This window comes from Bison bison, unplaced genomic scaffold (assembly GCF_000754665.1).
Source record: "Bison bison bison isolate TAMUID 2011002044 unplaced genomic scaffold, Bison_UMD1.0 scf7180017864472, whole genome shotgun sequence".
Lineage (NCBI taxonomy): Eukaryota > Metazoa > Chordata > Mammalia > Artiodactyla > Bovidae > Bison > Bison bison.
Window position 1 is genome coordinate 13,250,015 of NW_011495033.1, and position 19,886 is coordinate 13,269,900.

Consider the following 19,886-nt stretch of genomic DNA (forward strand, 5'->3'; position numbering starts at 1 on the left):
AGCCTTGAAATTAAAAGACGCTTGCTTCTTGGAAGAAAAGCTATGACCAACCTAGACATCATATTAAAAAGCAGAGACATTACTTTGTCAACAAAGGTCTGTCTAGTCAAAGCTATGGTTTTTCCAGTAGTCATGTATGGATGTGAGAGTTGGACTATAAAGAAAGCTGAGCACCAAAGAATTGATGCTTTTGAACTGTGGTGTTGGAGAAGACTGAGAGTCCCTTGGACTGTAAGGAGATTCAAACAGTCCATATAAAGGAGATCAGTCCTGAATATTCATTGGAAGGACTGATGCTAAAGCTGAAACTCCAACACTGTGGCCACCTGATGCAAAGAACTGACTCATTGGAAAAGACCCTTATGCTGGGAAAGATTGAAGGCGGGGAGAAAAGGGGATGACAGAGAATGAGACTGTTGGATGGCATCACCAACTGGATAGTCATGAGTTTGAGTAAGCTCCGGGAGTTGGTGATGGACAGGGAAGCCTGGCATGCTGCAGTCCATGGGGTCGCAAAGAGTCGAACATGACTGAGCGACTGAACTGAACTGAACTGAATCTTTAGAACCACGTGGTAATTCTAGCCAAAGGAGTGGCCTGTTAAAGAGAATTTTCTATTCCCAGTAAATTGGCTCTCCTAGCAGTCCTATTCTCAGAGAAGGCAATGGCACCCCACTTCAGTAGTCTTGCCTGGAGAATCCCATGGATGGAGGAGCCTGGTAGGCTACAGTCCGTGGCGTCTCTAAGAGTCGGACACACTGAGCAACTTCACTTTCACTTTTCACTGTCATGCATTGGAGAAGGAAATGGCAACCCACTCCAGTGTTCTTGCCTGGAGAATCCCAGGGACGGGGGAGCCTGGTGGGCTGCCATCTATGGGGTTGCACAGAGTTAGACACGACTGAAGTGACTTAGCAGCAGCAGCAGCAGCAGTCCTATTCACTTTTAAAAACTGTTCAACTTGTGTATCTTATTATTTTCTTCTTCTATTTTTCATTTTATTTTTGGTGTATATTATTATTATTGTTATCTTTAGGCCCTTCTGTGTCGCATGCAAGATCTTAGTTCTCCAACCAGGGATCCAACCTGTGCTCCCTACTTTGGGAGCACAGACTTTTAACCACTGGACTACCAAGGAAGTCCCCTTAACTTGTGTATATAAAATTTGGTCACTCAGGGTACCTGTATGTCTCATGAGAGGTAGTTCACTTCCATAGGTTTAGAAAGCCTTCTCTCTCCTGTACTTTTCTCTGCAATCCATCACTCTGGTTAAATTGAAAGATGTTTGTTTTGACTGCATAGATACTCTGTTCATGGACCCAGGCATGAAGAATCTATAATGAACCTAATCCGGAAGGAAGTAGAGAAATGCGAATCTTTGAGTGGCTTTTTCATCATAATGAGTATGGCTGGAGGCACCGGATCTGGGCTAGGAGCCTTCGTTACTCAGAACTTACAAGATCAGTACTCAAGCGCTTTGAAAATGAATCAGATTATATGGCCTTATGGAACTGGTGAGGTATGAACATATCAATTTAAAAATTTCTGTTTTGTAGTGTTTGTGATTTAAAACAAACATACGTAAAAGATCTATCTCATCCTTTCCTTGGAAATGTTAAGTTATTGTGTCAGGAGTGAGTATACAGTATGGTACTTTCATGAACAACTCATTTAACTTTGTTTAAACTTTGCCAAGCAAATGAGGTGTCCTTATTTATACAAATTCCAAAGAAGAAAACTGTGCATCTTCTCTCAGAAACCCATTCCTGGGTCAGTCCCTCTGGCTACTGCCTGTAAAGCAGGGACCTTGACCTGCCATTGCCAACCTTCAAAGAGTTTTCATTTCTTACCACTGAAAGGACATTTCTATGTAAGCCAATTTGCTGTTGATCAGCCTAGTAGGAGAAATAATAAAATGGAGATGAAATAAGTCACAGGAGGAAATGACGTAGAAAGTATGATAGTAATAGTGAAAGGAATAGTGTAGTCATCGTTTACTGAACCCTTACTATACACAGGGCACTATCCTAAGTGCTTTCCTGGTATTCTGTCATTAATTCTTAGAAGTCTTAAGAGGCTGGTATAATTATTACCCACATTTTACAAATGAGGAAACTGAGACAGAGAGAGATTATGTAACTTATCTAAGATCATATAGCTAGAAAGTGGAAGAGCCAGGATTTGAACCTAAGTGGATGCCCTCTTAACTGCTATTCTCTCCTACCTTTTTTTTTTTTTTTTTACTATTTATTAATTTGGCTGCTCCAGGTCTTAGCTGTGGCTCATGGGGTCTTTAGTTTCAGCATGTGGGATCTAGTTCCCTGACCAGGGCACAAACCCTGGCCCCCGAATTGAGAACGTGGAGTCTTAGCCAGTGGACTACCAGGGAGGTCCTTCTCCTACCTTTCTTATTTATGGCCTCTTCCTCTCCAGGTTATTGTTCAGAACTACAACTCCATTTTGACACTTTCTCACTTATACCGATCTTCAGACGCCCTCCTTGTTCATGAGAACGATGCTGTTCATAAGATCTGTGTGAAGCTGATGAATATCAAGCAGGTCTCCTTCTGTGATATAAATCAAGTCCTCGCACATCAGCTGGGAAGTGTGTTCCAGCCTACTTACTCCGGGGAAGGCTTATTTCACTACAGGAGAAATCCACTAGGTATTTGTGTCCCTGTGGGTTATTTGTAGAGAAGTCTGATGTTGTGAAAACCTCAAAGCTGTTCTTCTCTGGCTCTCCCCTCTACCTGAAGGTATACTCACATCTCCTTCATTTCAAAACCTTCTACTGATTCCATTATTCAGGACTCTTCTTCTTCTTCTTCTTTTTCCTTCCCTATTTAAAAAAATAATTTTGAGATATAATTCACATACCATACAACTTACCCATTTAAAATATGCACATCAGTGTTTTCTAACATATTCACAAAGTTTCATAACCATCGTTTTCATCACTCTGCAATAAAACCCACCACTGTTTCAGCTTATTTGTCAAGTGGTGCTTTATCCATTCAAACCATCCAGATGCAGAGGACCCAGGAATCTATACGTCTCAGCCCTACCCTTTCCCAAATAGTTGCCTGTCCCGCTTTTCTTCGTTGCATCTGCTTCTTCAAATTTAGCATGCCCTGAACGGATTCATCATTTTCCCCCGGCTTGTCTCCCCTCCCCCACTTCCTCCATTCCTGTTGCCTGAATTTCTCCCACTGTCCTCTTATCTCATCAGTATGCTCAGACCTGTTGGTGCCATCTCTCCCAGCTGTCTGCATTCTTTCCTGCCTCCCTGTCTCTCTGACATTGGTTCAGTTGGTCAGCATCTCTTAACTGATATTGCGTGCTCCCCCTGAATACAAAGTTCTTTTTATTCTCAATCTCTGCCTTTCTCTCTCTTTCTGTCTCTGTTTCATAAAAACAGAAGCTTGCAGCTACATGGACATCCCTGGCTTAAGGTGATCCTAACCCTGCTTCCCTTCCTGCTGCCTGCCTCTTCCCCCGGCATCAGTCCTCCTGACACACTGACCCCAATGAGCCTCCCCGAGGTATGGATCTAATCCTCGTATTCTACTCACCCCCCATTCTGTGGCTCACGCATGACCTGCCAGATTTGTCATAATTCCTTAGCCTGGCCTCCATATTCTGAGTCTTAATTTTGCATTTTTGTCACCTTCTGCCTCCTCCGCATAGATTCCCCACTTGCTTTTCATCCTGTCTCCACTTCCTTCTTCAGTCTGGAACTTTGCTTCTTTGTTCCTTTGGCTCGGTGTCTCCTCTTTTAAAAATCACTTCCGGCTTCCCTTCTTCACTTCTACTGAAACCTACTCATCCTTTAGGATCCAATTCAAGTGATAATTTTTTTTTTTCTTTTCTAATGTTTATTTGGCTGCCCCGGATCTTAGTTGAGGCATGCAGGATCTTTAGTGCAGCCTGTGGGATCTAATTCCCTGGCCAGGGACTGAACCCAGGCTCCCTGCATTGGGAGCACAGAGTCTTAGCCACTAGACCACCAGGGAAGTCCCAAATTAACCCTCCACCTCTGAACTCCTGTGTGTGCACGCTCACTTCAGTCATATCCAACTTTTTGCAACCCTATGGACTATAGCCTGCTAGGCTCCTCCGTCCATGGGATTCTCCAGGCAAGAATACTAGAGTGGGTTGCCATCCCCTCCTCTAGGAGATCTTCCCGACCCAGGGATCGAACCCATGTCTCTTCATCTCCTGCACTAGCAGGCGAGTTCTGTACCCCTGTACTCCCTCGGCATTCTGTATCTCTTTTATGTTACTTAATGTTTTTTGCCTTTATTATTTAAGTGTGTTTGCTTATCTTTAAGAGTTACACACACAAACGCACATATTTTTTCAAGGAGTACAAAAGAATATGCAATCAAAAGGAAGTCACCCTCTGACCCCTCCCAGATGCCGCCGCTGTGATTAGCGTCATGTGTTTCCTTGGAGGAGTCTGTCATGTGCGTGTCTTGTAGTCCCCACTAATTTGCAACTTCCTTGGCGACATGTGTCTTGTTAATTTCTGTGCATTCCACAGTACTCACCATATTGCACATCTGTTCATTCAACCAGTATTTATTGACTTCCTGTTATGTGCCAGACACTATGCTAAATGTTGGAGATCCAGTGAGGAACCAATGTAAACATTGTGTTCACACTAAACAATTATGCCAAGAAGGTGTAATTAAAAACTGAGTTAAATGCTCTGAAGGAAAGGAGTGCAGATCCAAGAGAATGCGTCACGGTGGGACCAGACTTAGGCTGATGAGGCAAAGAAATCAGCCCTTGAGGAAGTTAACACGAGCAAAAAGCTGGATGAAGACTTGGAGTTAACTAAGCAAAGGGAGGGAGACAGGAATAGCATGTGCAAAGGCCCTGTGGCAGAAGGAAGCATGGCCCTTTAGGAACAGAGAGAAATCCAGTGTCACTGGAGCACAGAGAATGGTGTAGGGGATGACTAACACCTGGGGCTAGGGGAGTGAGCAGGGGCCGACCTTGTAGGTCCCTGTAAGCATGTAAAGGGAAAGTGAGTGAAGTCGCTCAGTCGTGTCCAACTCTTTGCGACCCTGTGGACTGTAGCCTATCAGGCTCCTCCGTCCATGGGATTTTCCAGGCAAGAGTGCTGGAGTGGATTGCCATTTCCTTCTCCAGGGGATCTTCCCAACCCAGGAATTGAACCCGGGTCTCCTGCATTGCAGGCAGACGCTTTACCGTCTGAGCCACCAGGGAAGCCCATAAGCATGTAAAGGCTGCCTCATTAATCTAAGAGCAGGGGAAAGCCTCTGAAGGAGTTTAAGGAGGTTGTTGGCATAATCGCGTTGTGAAAAATCCACTGGACTGCCTGTGGAAAACTGATGGGAAGCCGTCTTCACAGATGGCCCTCGTCTCACTTTGTCCTCACATGGCACAAGGGCCAAGAGATCTCTCTGGGGTCTCTTTCATAAAGAGACTTCACCTCCCAAAGGCCCCATCGCCTCCTTAAAGCCATCACCTTGGAGGTAAGGATTTCAATGTGGGAATTTGTGGGGACACAAACTCAGAGTTTGACAAGGCCAAGAATGGTTAAGATGAGACCAGGTGAACAAGAAAGCTGGAGGGAAACACAGATTTTAAGAATCTGTGCGTTAGCATTCAGGGATTATTTGCTGATTGTTTTCTGTTATACATGCTATGTGACAGAATTCAGCCCTAGCTGCTTTACAGAAAAGGCTTCTTACGTTTAGAGGAAACGCCACTAGCCATAAGATCAATTTGTGCAACATTTTGTAGATGTTTGTGTCAGAATTTGTTCTTAACATTAGGACATAGGCTATGAGTTTGCAATCAATGTTATCATAAAATTTATTCTTTAGTATTATTTCTTTATGTGGCTGCGCAGGCTCTTGTGGCATGCAGAATCTTCGACCTTCACTGTGGCACATGGGATCTTTAGTTGCAGCACGTGGGATCAAGTTTGCTGACCAGGGATTAAACCCAGTCCCCCAGACCACCAGGGAAGTCCCCATAAGATTTAAATTTCATGTTACGGTAATAGATTTTTCTTTCTCCTCTAGAAAGGAGTATTTTCTATAAATGTATAAAATATATGCAAGATATATTAAAAAGATAAAAATATTTTTTAAATAAGTAAGCTCTGAATGAAAAACAAAGTAGCCTTTCTCCTTCATTCTCTTTCATGACAAGTATAACGTTCTAAAGATAGACATATTCCTGTGTTCAAGAATTACTAATCCTGTCTTCTTTCTAAGTAGAGTTTAATGTTAAGAGATTCTGCTTATCATTTAACCAAATAAAGTAAATTAGAGATCTAAGAAAATTTCTAAGGGGGCATTTAGTGAACACAGAATGACAATAAAAATATATTATCTCTAATGCTTACTTTGATTTCCTGAGGTTTAGCTAAATATTTCATTCACATTTCCAGGTTCTTAACTTAAAAAAAATTATTATTTCGTTTTGGCAAAGTGTGTTTTTTTTTCATTCATGCTCAAATAGGTGCCAAAACCAAGCACTAGTTGATTAAGCATTAGCATTAATCAAGCATTCATACATATTGTCTCTGAAATTGTATTTACATTTTGAAATTTAAGCAGTTTTAGCCTTGGAGGAGAAAACATATTTGGTCCCCCCAAGCCGTCCAATCATGGTTGTATATGAGCCAGCGAAAATAACATGGAATTTAAGAATTGAGTTCAGATTTTTTTTTTTTTTGCAGGAGACTTAATGGAGAATTTAGTTCCCCATCCAGAATTCAAGATGCTGGGTGTTCGTAACATTCCTCAAATGTCTGAGAATTCACTGGCATACAGCACGTTTACTTGGGCTGGCCTCCTCAAGCATTTGAGACAGATGCTCATTTCTAATGCGAAAATGGAAGAAGGTAAAGGGTGTTTTAAAAATATGCAGCCCACAAGCTGGGAAAAATGCCTGTACTGAAGTTCCCAATATAAACTGGCTTGGGCCAGTTGAAATAATAGTGCCTTCTTCTGATCTGGGAGGCTCCTATAAAAACTCACCAGAATATCCTGGGAAGATTTCTTAATCACTTCACAGTTTCATTTCTCAAAAAAAAAATTCAGATGAGTGTGACAATTATTTCTATTTTATTTTTATCAAAGTAATATATGAATGTAGTTTTTTTTTAAAGAATCAAGTTGTCAGAACTCATTTAAATGTATATTTAAATCTGTACATCACATTGTATGTAAAGTACATCTTAAATTTTTAAAAAGTCACATAATTGCCCAGTATGAATTTATAATGGGGAAGAGAACAGTCAGCTCTCCACTTCTCCACAGCCCAGCGGGCACTGTTTCAGTCATTTGAGATGTTCTTTCTGGAATTGGCCTCCATTTCTAAACATCTTCCTTATTCTGTTATTTGTTTTATTTTCCAGGTTTAGATATCCTCTGCCTTCCTAGCGTAAAACTGAGAATTAAATCTTCTTATACCCTCTACACACACATACACACACCTTCCCTCTCACCTCCCAGTCTAGTTAAAATAAGTTTTCAGTGTTTGTATTATTTTTGCTATGTAAATTTTATTCAGAGTTGAGCCATGTACTACATACACAGATTACATTTTATTTCATGTACCATTTATTTTTTCCTCCTAGAATTAATAATTATTTGGTTGATACTCTTTGTACCTATTACGAATCTACCCCTAAACTTTCCCGTAAAAATGAAACTCTTCTCAGCCAACCCATCAGGTAATCTTATTACTTCCGTTATCTTCTTAAAGATATCCCTTCCAGAGACCATCACCCTTACTCTGCAGGCTTGAGAAGCAGCCAGCACTGGCCTCTCTGCCTCTTTCTGTATTCTAGCCCAGTTCCTAGATTCTAGATCTTCCTCTTTCTAGGCTTATTCCCTCATCTGGACATTGGCCTCCAGGAGCTTTGTAAGAAAGAGTACAGGGAAGGTAAACATTTTCAGGCTGCAGATGTCATTATCCTGCTTTTCTATTTGATTGATGATTCGGCCAGGTATAGGATTTGAGGCTGGGAATCATTTTTACTCAGGGTCTTGAAAGCCTTGCTCTATAATCTTCCAGCTTCCAGTGTTACAGCTGAGCAGTCCCACTTCAGTCTGATTTCTAATCTCTCTTGTATCTTTTAGGATTTCCTCTTTGTTTCTAGCATTCTGGAATTCCTTAGAGTGGATCTTTTATCTCATGACACTGTAAACTTTATGAGTGCAGAGATCTTTATCTGGGGTGTTTATTGCTGAAAATCAGAGGTTTCGCCTTTACTGAGTAGAAACCCCCTTCCAAGATGGAGAGGGGCAGCCCACCTACTGCAGGGGCTGGGGAAGGGCCTGGAGCTCTCACTGCTCTCATACAGGTTTTTAACTAATCCTCCCATCTCCTCCTCTTCTAGAAGCACTTGGTCAGCTTCTAGGACCTTCACTGTGGGCAGAAGTCTCAGTTTTTGCTACCTCAGTAACCACTGGTTCATTTGCTTTCCAGCTTCGAAAATTCTGTCACCGCTATCTTCTTTCCATTTTTTTCGTGCCTTTTAAAAAAATTGCTGTGTTGTGAGTGAGATTTGAGGAGTAAACTGGTATGTTCAGTCTGTCGTGTTTAACTGAAGTCACTACTGTGTACAATTTTGGGAGTGTATATTTTACCACAGATTACAATCAGTTAGGTTTCAGTACTATGAGAGTGGATTTCCTCTACATTTACTGTAATACCTTATGGATTTTAGATCATAGTGCCTGAGGTTTGGAGATAAGTGGAAAGTTCACATCTTAAGTAACGCTTTGGAAACTTTTTGGCCACAGGACCTGTTTTTCTGGCAATACCTGTTCTCAAGGAACACAGTGTACCTCAGGGTAGCTTATGACGTGGGCCTCTGGGCCCTCTCAGGTCATTTTTCCATATGGGAATTTAGAGTACCAACATTTTTTCAGTTATAGATATGAATTTTGAACATTTAAATGTTTTCCTATAAATTTCTGTTGTTCAGCCACTCAGTTTTGTCTGACAGTTTGCGACCCCATGGACTGCAGAACGCCAGATGTTTGAGCATCTTCTGGACTTTGCTCAAACTCAGGTCCGTTGAGCCGGGGATGCCATCCAGCCATCTCATCCTCTGTCGTCCCCTTCTCCTCCCACCTTTAATCTTTCCCAGCATCAGGGTCTTTTCCAATGACTCAGCTCTTCACATCAGGTGACCAAAGTAAATATATGAATAAATGTATTTATGTCACTAACCAGGTTGAAGGATATAGTCTTAAAGCTCCTCATGCATTATCGGAATGCTCTGTGTGAAGATCGACCCCATCTGTATTGCCTTCAGCAATGTATCTTTCTCCATGTCCTCAGAACAGGAAGGAAGAGTGGCCCAGGAAGGAGCAAGGCAGCAGTTAGTGTCTCCTATGACCTAGCTTTGGAAGTCACACGCCATCATTTCGCATGATCCTTTTGGTTATTAAGGTCAAGCCTGTCCCATGGGGAGAAGACGGTGCGAGAGCCTGAACACCAGGGGCGAGGAGCACAGGAGTCGCTCTTGGGAGCTGGCTGCCACCCTCTACCCTCTGTCACCTCATGCGTCACGTCCTCCCACTTGCAGAACGCACTTAACCCGTCCCAGGCCCTCCAGAGTTAGCACGCCAGCCTCCTAGCACACTGCTTTAGCCCATCAGCCTGAAACGCAGAACCTTGTCATGTAAAAACAGGTCCAGGTGTGGGTTTATGTTTCTCCGGTGAGATTTCCTGAGTACAGCTCTCTAAGGACGCCCCCTCCCTATAGACCATGCTGGAACAGGTGGAGGATAACTGTAGACACTGCTTTCCCAAAAGGGGACACGGAAGGAACACAGACGTCATTGGTCCCTAAGGATCAGCAGGGTACATGCTGGTAGTTTCTTGATTAAACCATTAAGGCCTGGGAAGAATTTTCCGCAGCTTTTGGCTTGGCCCTCTGAACCAAGCTAAATTACAATTTTATTTACTTTTAAGTTTTACTTATAGTATTTAAAAACTTTATTAGTTGATTTATTTTTGCTAGTTTGCATTAATGTATTCACATGAGAGTCGAAGTTCTAAGGGCGTATATATAAACACACTTAAATAAAACTAACATCACATTCAGTTCAGTTCAGTCACTCAGTTATGTTCGACTCTTTGCGACTCCATGAACCACAGGACACCAGGCCTCCCTGTCCATCACCAACTCTCGGAGTTCACCCTAACTCGTGTGCATCGAGTCGGTGATGCCATCCAGCCATCTCATCCTCCGTCGTCCCCTTCTCCTCCTGCCCTCAGTCTTTCTCAGCATCCAGGTCTTTTCAAATGAGTCAGCTCTTCGCATGAGGTGGCCAAAGTATTGGAGTTTCAGCCTCAACATCAGTCCTTCCAATGAACGCCCAGGACTGATCTCCTTCAGAATGGACTGGTTGGATCTTGTTGCAGTCCAAGGGACTCTCAAGGGTCTTCCCCAACACCACAGTTCAAAAGCATCAATTCTGTGCTCAGCTCTCTTTATAGTCCAGCTCTCACATCCATACATGACCACTGGAAAAACCATAGCCTTCACTGTATTTTTGTTGTTGTTGTTCTGCTTTTTTGAGTGTAGTATTGTGTAGCCTTTATTCCAGTTCATTCATTTGGACATGCCTTGTTCTTTTTAGTAGCTGCATAGTTTTCTACTATATAAGCCACAACTCGTTATATGTACCTAAAGAGTGAATTAATTCTATGAAGCTGGTTGTTAAAAATTCTTAGTCCATAACCTTCTTCTGTTGTCTCCTTGTTAAAGGTAACTGTCTCTCAAAACTCTGTTGTTGTTTGTTATTGTTTTTATCTATGTATTGCCACTTATAGATTTTTCATTTATTTATTACCTATTTACTTCCCACCATGGAGAGTTAGGATTCAGCTTTTTCCTAACACTGGACCCTAAGCCCCGAAGTACCCTCTGTCTCCTCATCTTTCTGATACAGTAGTGTCATCATTGGGTTAAAGCGATACTCAGTTTTATACTGTCATGATCAAGTAAATGCTATTCACAGCTGAGCAACAGAGCATCCTGTGATTACTTTTCCCTTCCTGTATAATTTTTTTTGTTTTCTTTGGCGTTAATGATTGCCTTGTTTTCTCGTTTGCTTAGTTTTTCTATGTACCTGTCAATTATTCAGCCCTGTTTCACTACTTGTCCAAATTTTTTTTTTCTTAATATCAGGCATACCTCGTTTTATTGCACTTTGCAGATATTGTGTTCTTTGACAGATTGAAGGTTTGTGGCCACCCTTCATCTAGCAAATCTGTCGGCACCATTTTTCTAGCGGTGTTTGCTCACGTCACATCTCTGGCACGTTTTGGCAATTCTCACAGTATTTCACACCTTTTTTTATTATATTTGTTATGGTGATCTGTAATCTTTGATGTTACTATTTTTTTTTATGTCATCATGTGTGTTTTTTTTTTTTTTTTAAAAACCACTATTTCTTTATTTTGGCTGTGTTGGACCTGTGTTGCTACGCACAGGCTTTCTCTCGTTGTGGTGGCGGAGGCTACTTCCTAGTCGTGGCGCCCGGGCTTCTCGTTGTGGTGTCTCCTCTTGTTGCAGAGCACGGGCTCTACAGTGTGGGCCCTGGAGTTGCAGCTCACAGGCTTAGCTACCTTGCAGCATGTGGGATCCTTCCAGACTGGGGATCAGCAGGTGGACTCTCAACCATGGGACCACCAGGACAGTCCCTTTGATGTTACTATTGCAAAACAACTTTCAAGTTAAAAAAAGGATTATAGCTTGAAAGTTCAGATGACGGTTAGCATTTTTTAGCACTAATAAAGTATTTTTAAATTAAGGTCGGTATGCTGTTTTTTTAGACACAGTGCTATTGCAGAATTGATAGATTACAGTATAGTGTGAACATAACTTTTATATGCTCTGGAAAATGAAAAAGCATTTGTGTGACATGCTTTGTTGGGATTGTTGTTTAGTCTCTCAGTCACGTCTGACACTTTCGACCCCGTGGACTGCAGCACGCCAGGCTCTCCTTTCCTTCATCGTCTCCCAGAACTTGCTCAAATTCATGTCCATTGAGTTGGTGATGCCATCCAACCATCTCATCTTCTGTCGTCCCCTTCTCCTCCTGCCTTCAATCTTTCCCAGCATCAGGGTCTTTTCCAGTGAGTCAGTTCTTCGCAGCAGGTGGCCAGAGTATTGGAGCTTCAGCTTCAGCCCTTCCAATGAATATTCAGGACTGATTTCCTTTAGGATTGACTGGTTTGATCTTCTTGCAGGGGAGAAGTCTCCAGGGGACTCTCAACAGTCTTCTCTGACATCACAGTTCAAAAGCATCAGTCCTTCGGCGCTCAGCCTTCTTTATGGTCCAACTGTCACATTCATACATGACTGCTGGACAAACGATAGCTTAGACTGTCTGGACCTTTGTTGGCAAAGTAATGTCTCTGCGTTTTAATACACTGTCTAGTTTGCCACAGTTTATCTTCCAAGGAGCAAGTGTCTTTTAATTTGGGATAATTGACTTTATTGTGGTGGTTGGAACCAAGCATGCAAAATCTGCAAGCTCTGCCTGTATTCAAGTATTCTGTTAGTTTCATCTTCCTAGAGAAACCTTCACCAGAGCCTTCTGACCTGCTTCAGTCCAGTGTTTTTTGCCCTCTCTAGCCCGTGTATGTCTGTCATACTGGATATTCTGTTTGCCTGTCTGCTGTGTTAGATATTCTGCCCAGAGGGTTTAGACAAAGCCCTAGTGGTCTTGGGGGCGGCGGCGGGGCGGGGCCCATGGTTATCCTGGGTCTCACTTGCTCTCTAGTTTTGGTGTGCACCGTGCCCTTAGCTCTGCCTGGCGTTCTTCAGACTGAGACACTCAGTCCTTTCCTCTCCAGAAAGCAAACCTTTAGTTTCCTGCTAGGATAGGAAAGAGGCAGTCGTCATGATAAACAGACAAGTTTAGCAACATTCCTTGAGCAGGAGTCAAAGGCAGATGTGCCTCACATGGTTGTAAAGCCAGTTTAAGAGCCAGCGGCTTAGCCATTCCTAGTGGTGCAGTTAAGAGCCAGTGGCCGAGCCATACTAGATGCTGTGAAGCTGTGTCTCCTTGTGGTTTCAGTTTGCATTTTCCTAATGACAGTGATGTTGAGCATCTTTTCATGTGGTAATTCGCTACTTGTTTATCTTCTTTGGTGAAATGTTTGCTCAAACATCTTTCCAGATTTTTAAATTGGCCTGTTTGTCTTATTACTATCAATGATTTCAGTATGCCAGTATTTTTTTTATTTGTTCTGAAATTTCTTTTGCTGAAAATCGAACTGTTACTGCACACTGAAATTTTTCCCTATCTTATGTATAATTTAAGAGTGTTTTCTTAATATTTCCTTTTGACTAGTCAGTTTTCAATCCTATTTTTGCTTTGTGTTTCTACATCCCTTACCATTTTTGTATCTGTTTTGCTTGTTTATTCAGAGAGACATGTAGAATGAAGTTCACTCTTTTTAGGTGGATAGTTCCATGAGTTTTGACACACTTAATACCATGTAACCACCACCACAATTGAGACAGTATTTCCGGGCTCCAAAAAGTCTCCTCACACCCCTTTGTAGACAGTCTCTTTTCTCCACCCCAAGCCCCTGGCAACTATTGATCTGAATTTTATTCCTATGATTTTGCCTTTTCTAGATGGTCCTATCAGTTCAGTTCAGTCGCTCAGTCGTGTCCGACTCTATGACACCGTGGATTGCAGCATGCCAGGCTTCCCTGTCCATCACCAACTCCCGGAGCTTACTCAAACTCATGTCCATCGAGTTGGTGATGTCATCCAACCATCTCATCCTCTGTCGTCCCCTTCTTCTCCTGCCTTCAATCTTTCCCAGCATCGCGGTCTTTTCCAATGAGTCAGTTCTTTGCATCAGGTGGCCAAAGTATTGGAGTTTCAGCTTTAGCATCAGTCCTTCCAATGAATATTCAGGACTGACTTCCTTTAGGATGGACTGGTTGGATCTCCTTACAGTCCAAGGGACTCTCAAGAGTCTTCTCCAACACCACAGTTCAAAAGCATCCATTCTTTGGCGCTCAGTTTTCTTTATAGTCCAACTCTCACATCCATACATGACTAATGGAAAAACCATAGCTGAGGAGTATATGGACCTTTGTCGGCAAAGTAATGTCTCTGCTTTTTAATATGCTGTCTTAGGTTGGTCATAGCTTTTCTTCCAAGAAACAAGCGTCTTTTAATTTCATGGCTGCAGTCACCATTTGCAGTGATTTTGAAGCCCAGGAAAGTCCTATAAATGGACTCAAACAGTATGTAACCTTTTCAGTCAAACTTGCTTCACTTAGCATCATGCCTCTGAGATTTATCTGTGTCTTTTTGTGTATCCATAGTCAGTTTCTTTTTATTGCAGTGTAGAATTCCATCCTTTGTACCTACTGTCATCCTTTAATATTCAGTGAAGAATTATTTCATGCCTGTCTCAGAATTGAATGGTTTGAATCACTTTAGGTCAACCAGATAAGAATGTTTACATTTTTAGCAGAATGCCACCCCCCTAACTTGTACTTATCAAATGGAAATTTCTATAAAATACATATATCATCTTAACATTTTTCTGTTCTTGTTCAAGGCCATTTGTAAAATCTTTTTTTTTTCTTTTGGTAGGTATTGATTGGCAGGTGCGGCCACCTTTATCAGGACTTCCTCCTCTTGGTAAAATGTCTGTCAACAAAGAGACTCATTTTAACACTTCCATTGCTAACTTGGTCATCCTTCGTGGGAAAGATGTGCAGAGTGCGGATGTGGGTGAGCAAAGTTAGGGTGAAAATTAAGACGCACATTTTGCAGATGTTCATGGTACAGATGGTTTCTTTTAAAAAAAAGAAAAGAAGTCCTTGAACTTATTCTTTTGGCCTCACCATGTGGCTTCTGGGATCTTTAGTTCCCTGGCTACAGATTGAACCCACACCCTTAGCAGTGAGAGCTCACAGCCCTAACCACTGAACCACCGGGAACTTCCCCCCACATTTATTCTTTTTTTTTTCCCTATATCTCTTGGAATTTTTTTAAACTAATTTTTATTGGAGTATAGTTTCTTTACAATGTTGTGTTAGTTTCAGGCGTACAGAAAAGTGAATCAGCTATACATGCATACCCTCTTTTTTTGGATTTCCTTCCCATTTAGGTCACACACAGCACTGAAGGGAGTTCCCTATGCTACAGTAGTTCTTACCAGTTATATGTCAATGCCAGTCCCCCAAATTCATTCTTTTAAAGAAAGGAAAAATAACAACTCTGTTTTAGTAGCAAAATGTAACCCCTGTACCAGTAGGTGACCAGACACCAAAATGGAAGTGGTGTAAATAAGAGACAAGTTTTAATTCTTTCTTCCTGAATCTGGTTGCTCTGTCATCCTCACCTGTGGCTTCAGGCTTAGAGCCATCTGTTAGCGCTTCAGCCATCAGATCACGTACTGCTGCTGCTGCTAAGTCGCTTCAGTCGTGTCTGACTCTGTGCAACCCCAGAGACAGCAGCCCATGAGGCCCCCCCACCGCCAACCCCATCCCTGGGATTCTCCAGGCAAGAACACTGGAGTGGGTTGCCATTTCCTTCTCCAGTGCATGAAAGTAAAAAGTGAAAGTGAAGTCACTCAGTTGTGTCCGACTCTTCGCGACCCCATGGACTGCAGCCTACCAGGCTCCTCCGTCCATGGGATTTTCCAGGCAAGAGTACTGGAGGGGCTGCCATCGCCTTTTCCATCAGATCACGTAGGCATAAGCAAAGCAGGGCAGGCCTGGTCCTGCACGGGTCACACCCCATGCTTGTGTTTATACCCCTTCGACTGAGTTGGACACGACTGAGTGCGGCTTGGTGCGGCACGGTGGCAGCTGTGACATAAAGAGAGTCAGTCTCATCCCTGTGTTGTTGTTTAGCCCCCCAGTTGTTTCTGACTTTTTGAGAGCCCATAGACTGTAGCCCACCAGGCTCCTCTGTCCCTGGGATTTCCCAGGCAAGAATGCTGGAGTGGGTTGCCATCCCCTTTTCCAGGGGATCTTCCCAACCCAGGGATCGAGCCGTTGTCTCCTACGTCTCCTCCAGTGGGAGGCAGAGTCTTTACCACTGAACCATGAGGAAAGCCCCTGTAACACCCTTAAATAAAAAACTAGTAATAATTAAGAGGTCTTAAAAAAAAAAAAAAAAAAAAAAAGAGGTCTTATCAAGTCAATCAGATGCGGTACTTTCTTCATATTCTTCATTTTAAATTTTAAAATAAGAGAGTTAATAAAAGGACATGTAAAGTAATCTAACTTTAAAAAATTTGCCCACAGGAAATGATGCAGGTACATGGAGGTGTTCTTTCAAAAATATTCATTGCAGTATCTTTCACACTGACAGAAATGTGGGAACAACAAAATGCCCAGCAGTAGGAAATGTGTTAAGTAAATGATATGTTCACAGAAGCTTTTAAAAATATGAATGATATTTATTGACATGGAAAAGAGGTTCACAGCGTATTGGTGGATGGAAAATACAAATCACATGAGAGCATGCGTGTAAAATTCCAATATAAGAGAGGGTCAGCAGACTGTTCATAGTCATTATTTCTGGGTGGTGACATTTCAGCTGTTGAGTTGACTTAAATTTTCTTAATACTTTTCTGAATGGTGTGAATTTTTTTAATAATGATGAACATGGATCATTTATCCAAAAGCAATACAAAGCTAGTTTTAAAACACAGTACAAAAGACTTCTGGTGAAATGGAAAAGAAAGTATCTGTTTATTAATTTGTTGCCAAAATTGATGATTTGTGATATGAACAACAGCCTGTTGTTTTACTCTAGGAGCATTTAAAGACCCAGCTCTCTATACTTCCTGGTTAGAGCCTGTTCACGCTTTCAGTGTGTGGAAAACCCAGAGAGCCTTTAGGAAATATGAGAAGTCTGCAGCCTTGGTCAGCAATAGCCAGTCCTTAGTAAAGCCACTTGATATGATTGTGGGTAAAGCATGGAATATGTTTGCTTCCAGGTAAGTACAAAAGAAATCTACAAACCTTTCCTAACCTTAGGCAGATAACTGCTAGGCAGGTTCTGGAGTGTCTTAGCCTATTTGGGCTGCTATAACAAAAATAGCATAAAGTGGGTGGCTTATAAACCACAGAAGTTTATTTCTGAAGGCTGGGAATTCCAAGATTAAGATCCCGGCAGATGCGATGTCCAGTGAAGACCCACTTCATGGTTTATAGATGGCATCTTTTTGCTGTGTCCTCAGCTGGCGGCAGAGGCAAAGGAGCGCTCGTGGGCCTGTCGCTGCCCTCACGAGGGCTCCACTGTGGTGACCGCATCTCAGTCCCAAAGGCCTTACCTCCTAATATCAGTACCTTGAGAGTTAGGATTTCACTGTGTAAATTTGGGGGGAACACATTCAGTCTGTGCCATGGAGTAAGCGCTTTGTAGATATGAAACTTTGAACACGTTCCTTCTGGCTTCACTTCCTTTCCTGTATGATGGATCCAGAAGAGAGGATGTATGTGGTGAAGGTTAAAATGAGATAATAATGTGAAAAAACATCCAGTCCAGTGCCTGACTAGTAAATGCTCAAGAACTGTTCCATAGTCGTTTTCCAAAATAAGATCCTTGAGAATGGACGAGATCCTGATCTTGCTCAGTAAGAAGGATATAGCAAGTTCAGCTCCACCTGGTACTATGAAATGTCTGCTTGATGTGAAGAATTGCATTAGTGGGTTCCCTGTCCTCTGCCAGTTACTTAATGTGACAGCAGAACTCCTCAGATGACTGGATAAGCCTGAACTTTGATTAGCCAGGATTCCCAAGGGTCTCCCATCCTGTACATGGCCATTCCCTGAACCCCAGCTCCTCAGGACTGTGCACTTTCTGTATAGTTCTGGTCTAGTTCCTGTCCCACTGCCATTAAATGGTAGCAGCTGTTTTCACTAACTGAATTCATGTCTGCCCTTGATATTCTGATTTCTCCTCCTACAGAACATTTTGAGGGGCTGGGGCTATTAACAGGATCACCTGGCATAAGTGCAAATTAAGTATTGTCTGAAAAACACCTAGGAGGCTTCATTTCATTCCTAGAACCGGACCCGTGTGTTTCTACAGTTTCACACCTTAGATGAGACTTCCCAGGCACTTCTTAAGAGTTTATACGGAACCCAGTCATCTCCTCTAGGGTGTTGAATATGTGCTGGGTAGACAGCCAAATCCGAACACACTTTTTTTCCCCTATGTGCTGTTTTTTTTTTTTTGGCCACGCCTGGCAGCTTGCAGGTTTCTTAATAATAGTTCCCCAGCCAGGGATGAAACCCAGGCCCTGGCTATGAAAGCTCCGAGTCCTAACCACTGGCACGCGTGCATCCTCGCTCATTCCTGTCCAGTTCTTCATGACCCCAGGGACTGTAGCCCACCAGGCTCCTTTGTCCATGGGATTTTCCCGACAAGAATACTAGAGCAGGTTGCTGTTTCCTCCTCCAAGGGATATTCCCAACCCAGGGGTCTAACTCATGCCTCTTGCATCTCCTGCATTGACAGGTGGACTCTACCATTGAGTCACCTGGGAAGCTCCCCTAACCACTGGACCACCAGGGAATTCCCCTCCTATTGCCTTTTATTGTCACTGTCTTGAATAGATGGAGCTTGAAATAAATTTTGAAAGTTTGCTAACTTTTGGAGTAAACATTGAAGCAAAGATAAGACTTTTAAGAGAGTTTTCCATGTTCAGATGTTCATGAGCTACAAAAGAGCTGTTATTTGATTCCGAATTATTCAGTTGCCTGAGATTTTTATTTCGTATTTTCTGTTTCTTTCACCAGAGCCTACCTTCATCAGTACACAAAATTTGGAATTGAAGAAGAGGATTTTTTGGACAGTTTCACGTTGTTAGAACAGGTTATTGCTAGTTACTGCAACCTCTGATTTTGAACCAAGAGGAAAAATTACCTTAAGTCAATTTTGGACTAAAATACTTGCAGTACTGCTTTCTCTGTAAGGTTTTAAAATTCCAGTCTGCTGATGCTAAAGTCGAATGCTGGTTCCTTCTTTATGCTATGGCGTCAGAGGAGGAAAACCTTTCATGTTTTCAATGAAAACATCTACTTGGTATTTTCCTTTGTAAGAAAAAAAAATTGGTGCTTCTTTAAAGAATTTTGGGAACACTTGGCTGAGATGTTACAACTTTGAAACTATCAGAAAGGAAACTTCCCTCTTTATTCCAAAAAGCACTCATAAATATGAGCTAAACTTTCATAGCACAATTTTACGTTAAGAAATTACAATTCTGTATTTAAATATATTCATCTTTGAAGTAAATGTTTTGGACCACAAGAGGGAGCTGTTGTCAAATGCTATGATGTGAACATCTCTTTTTGAGTATGTTATTCAAGAGTATGTTATTCTATACATAAGGGTAAGATTTTCCAGTTTAAGCAGCTATTTAAAAATAAATGTCAGGATTTTGTTAATGTATATCGTGCTTAAGTGCAAAAAGTAAATAAGCAAGTGTTTACTTTGTTTGCTTTTCTTAAATTGGGCATCAGAAAATTGTTTTACTTTTACATCTTAGAATTTCAGAGTAGGAATTGATTTTGCTCAAATAGTGTTTTTAAATTACTGATAAGTATTTAGCTGGTGTGGAAGAAGGTAATTATAAGGTAATATACTTCAAGGTCTATTCTTTTCAGTAAAAGGGGTGAGAGCTTTCACCAAACTGTCACTAGGTTGATACAATTATCACCAAGGAAATACTAATATATTACTATTGCTAATTGCTCAGTTATGTCCAACTCTTTGAGACCCCACAGACTGTGGCCCTCCAGGCTCCTCTGTCCATGGGATTCCCCAAGCAAGAATACTGGAGTGGGTTGCTATTTCCTTCTCCAGGGGATTTTCCCA

At 42.0% G+C, this 19,886-nt stretch overlaps 1 protein-coding gene across 3 annotated transcripts in view; it reads left to right on the forward strand.

Moving 5' to 3' along the window:
• The window catches only part of TUBD1 (tubulin, delta 1), a 24,134-nt gene extending 4,618 nt beyond the window's left edge, over positions 1-19,516 (forward strand). For 2 of the 3 annotated variants that reach the window (XM_010861598.1, XM_010861599.1), the window contains exons 4-9: positions 1,303-1,519; positions 2,434-2,665; positions 6,722-6,886; positions 14,640-14,780; positions 16,818-17,001; positions 18,809-19,516. In XM_010861598.1, the coding sequence (XP_010859900.1) occupies positions 1,303-1,519; positions 2,434-2,665; positions 6,722-6,886; positions 14,640-14,780; positions 16,818-17,001; positions 18,809-18,911 (1,042 nt within the window). In that variant the 3' untranslated portion in view covers positions 18,912-19,516. The remainder of the gene's footprint in view (positions 1-1,302; positions 1,520-2,433; positions 2,666-6,721; positions 6,887-14,639; positions 14,781-16,817; positions 17,002-18,808) is intronic. The other variant, XM_010861600.1, reaches the window with a different exon arrangement.
• Positions 19,517-19,886: the final 370 nt, after the last annotated feature.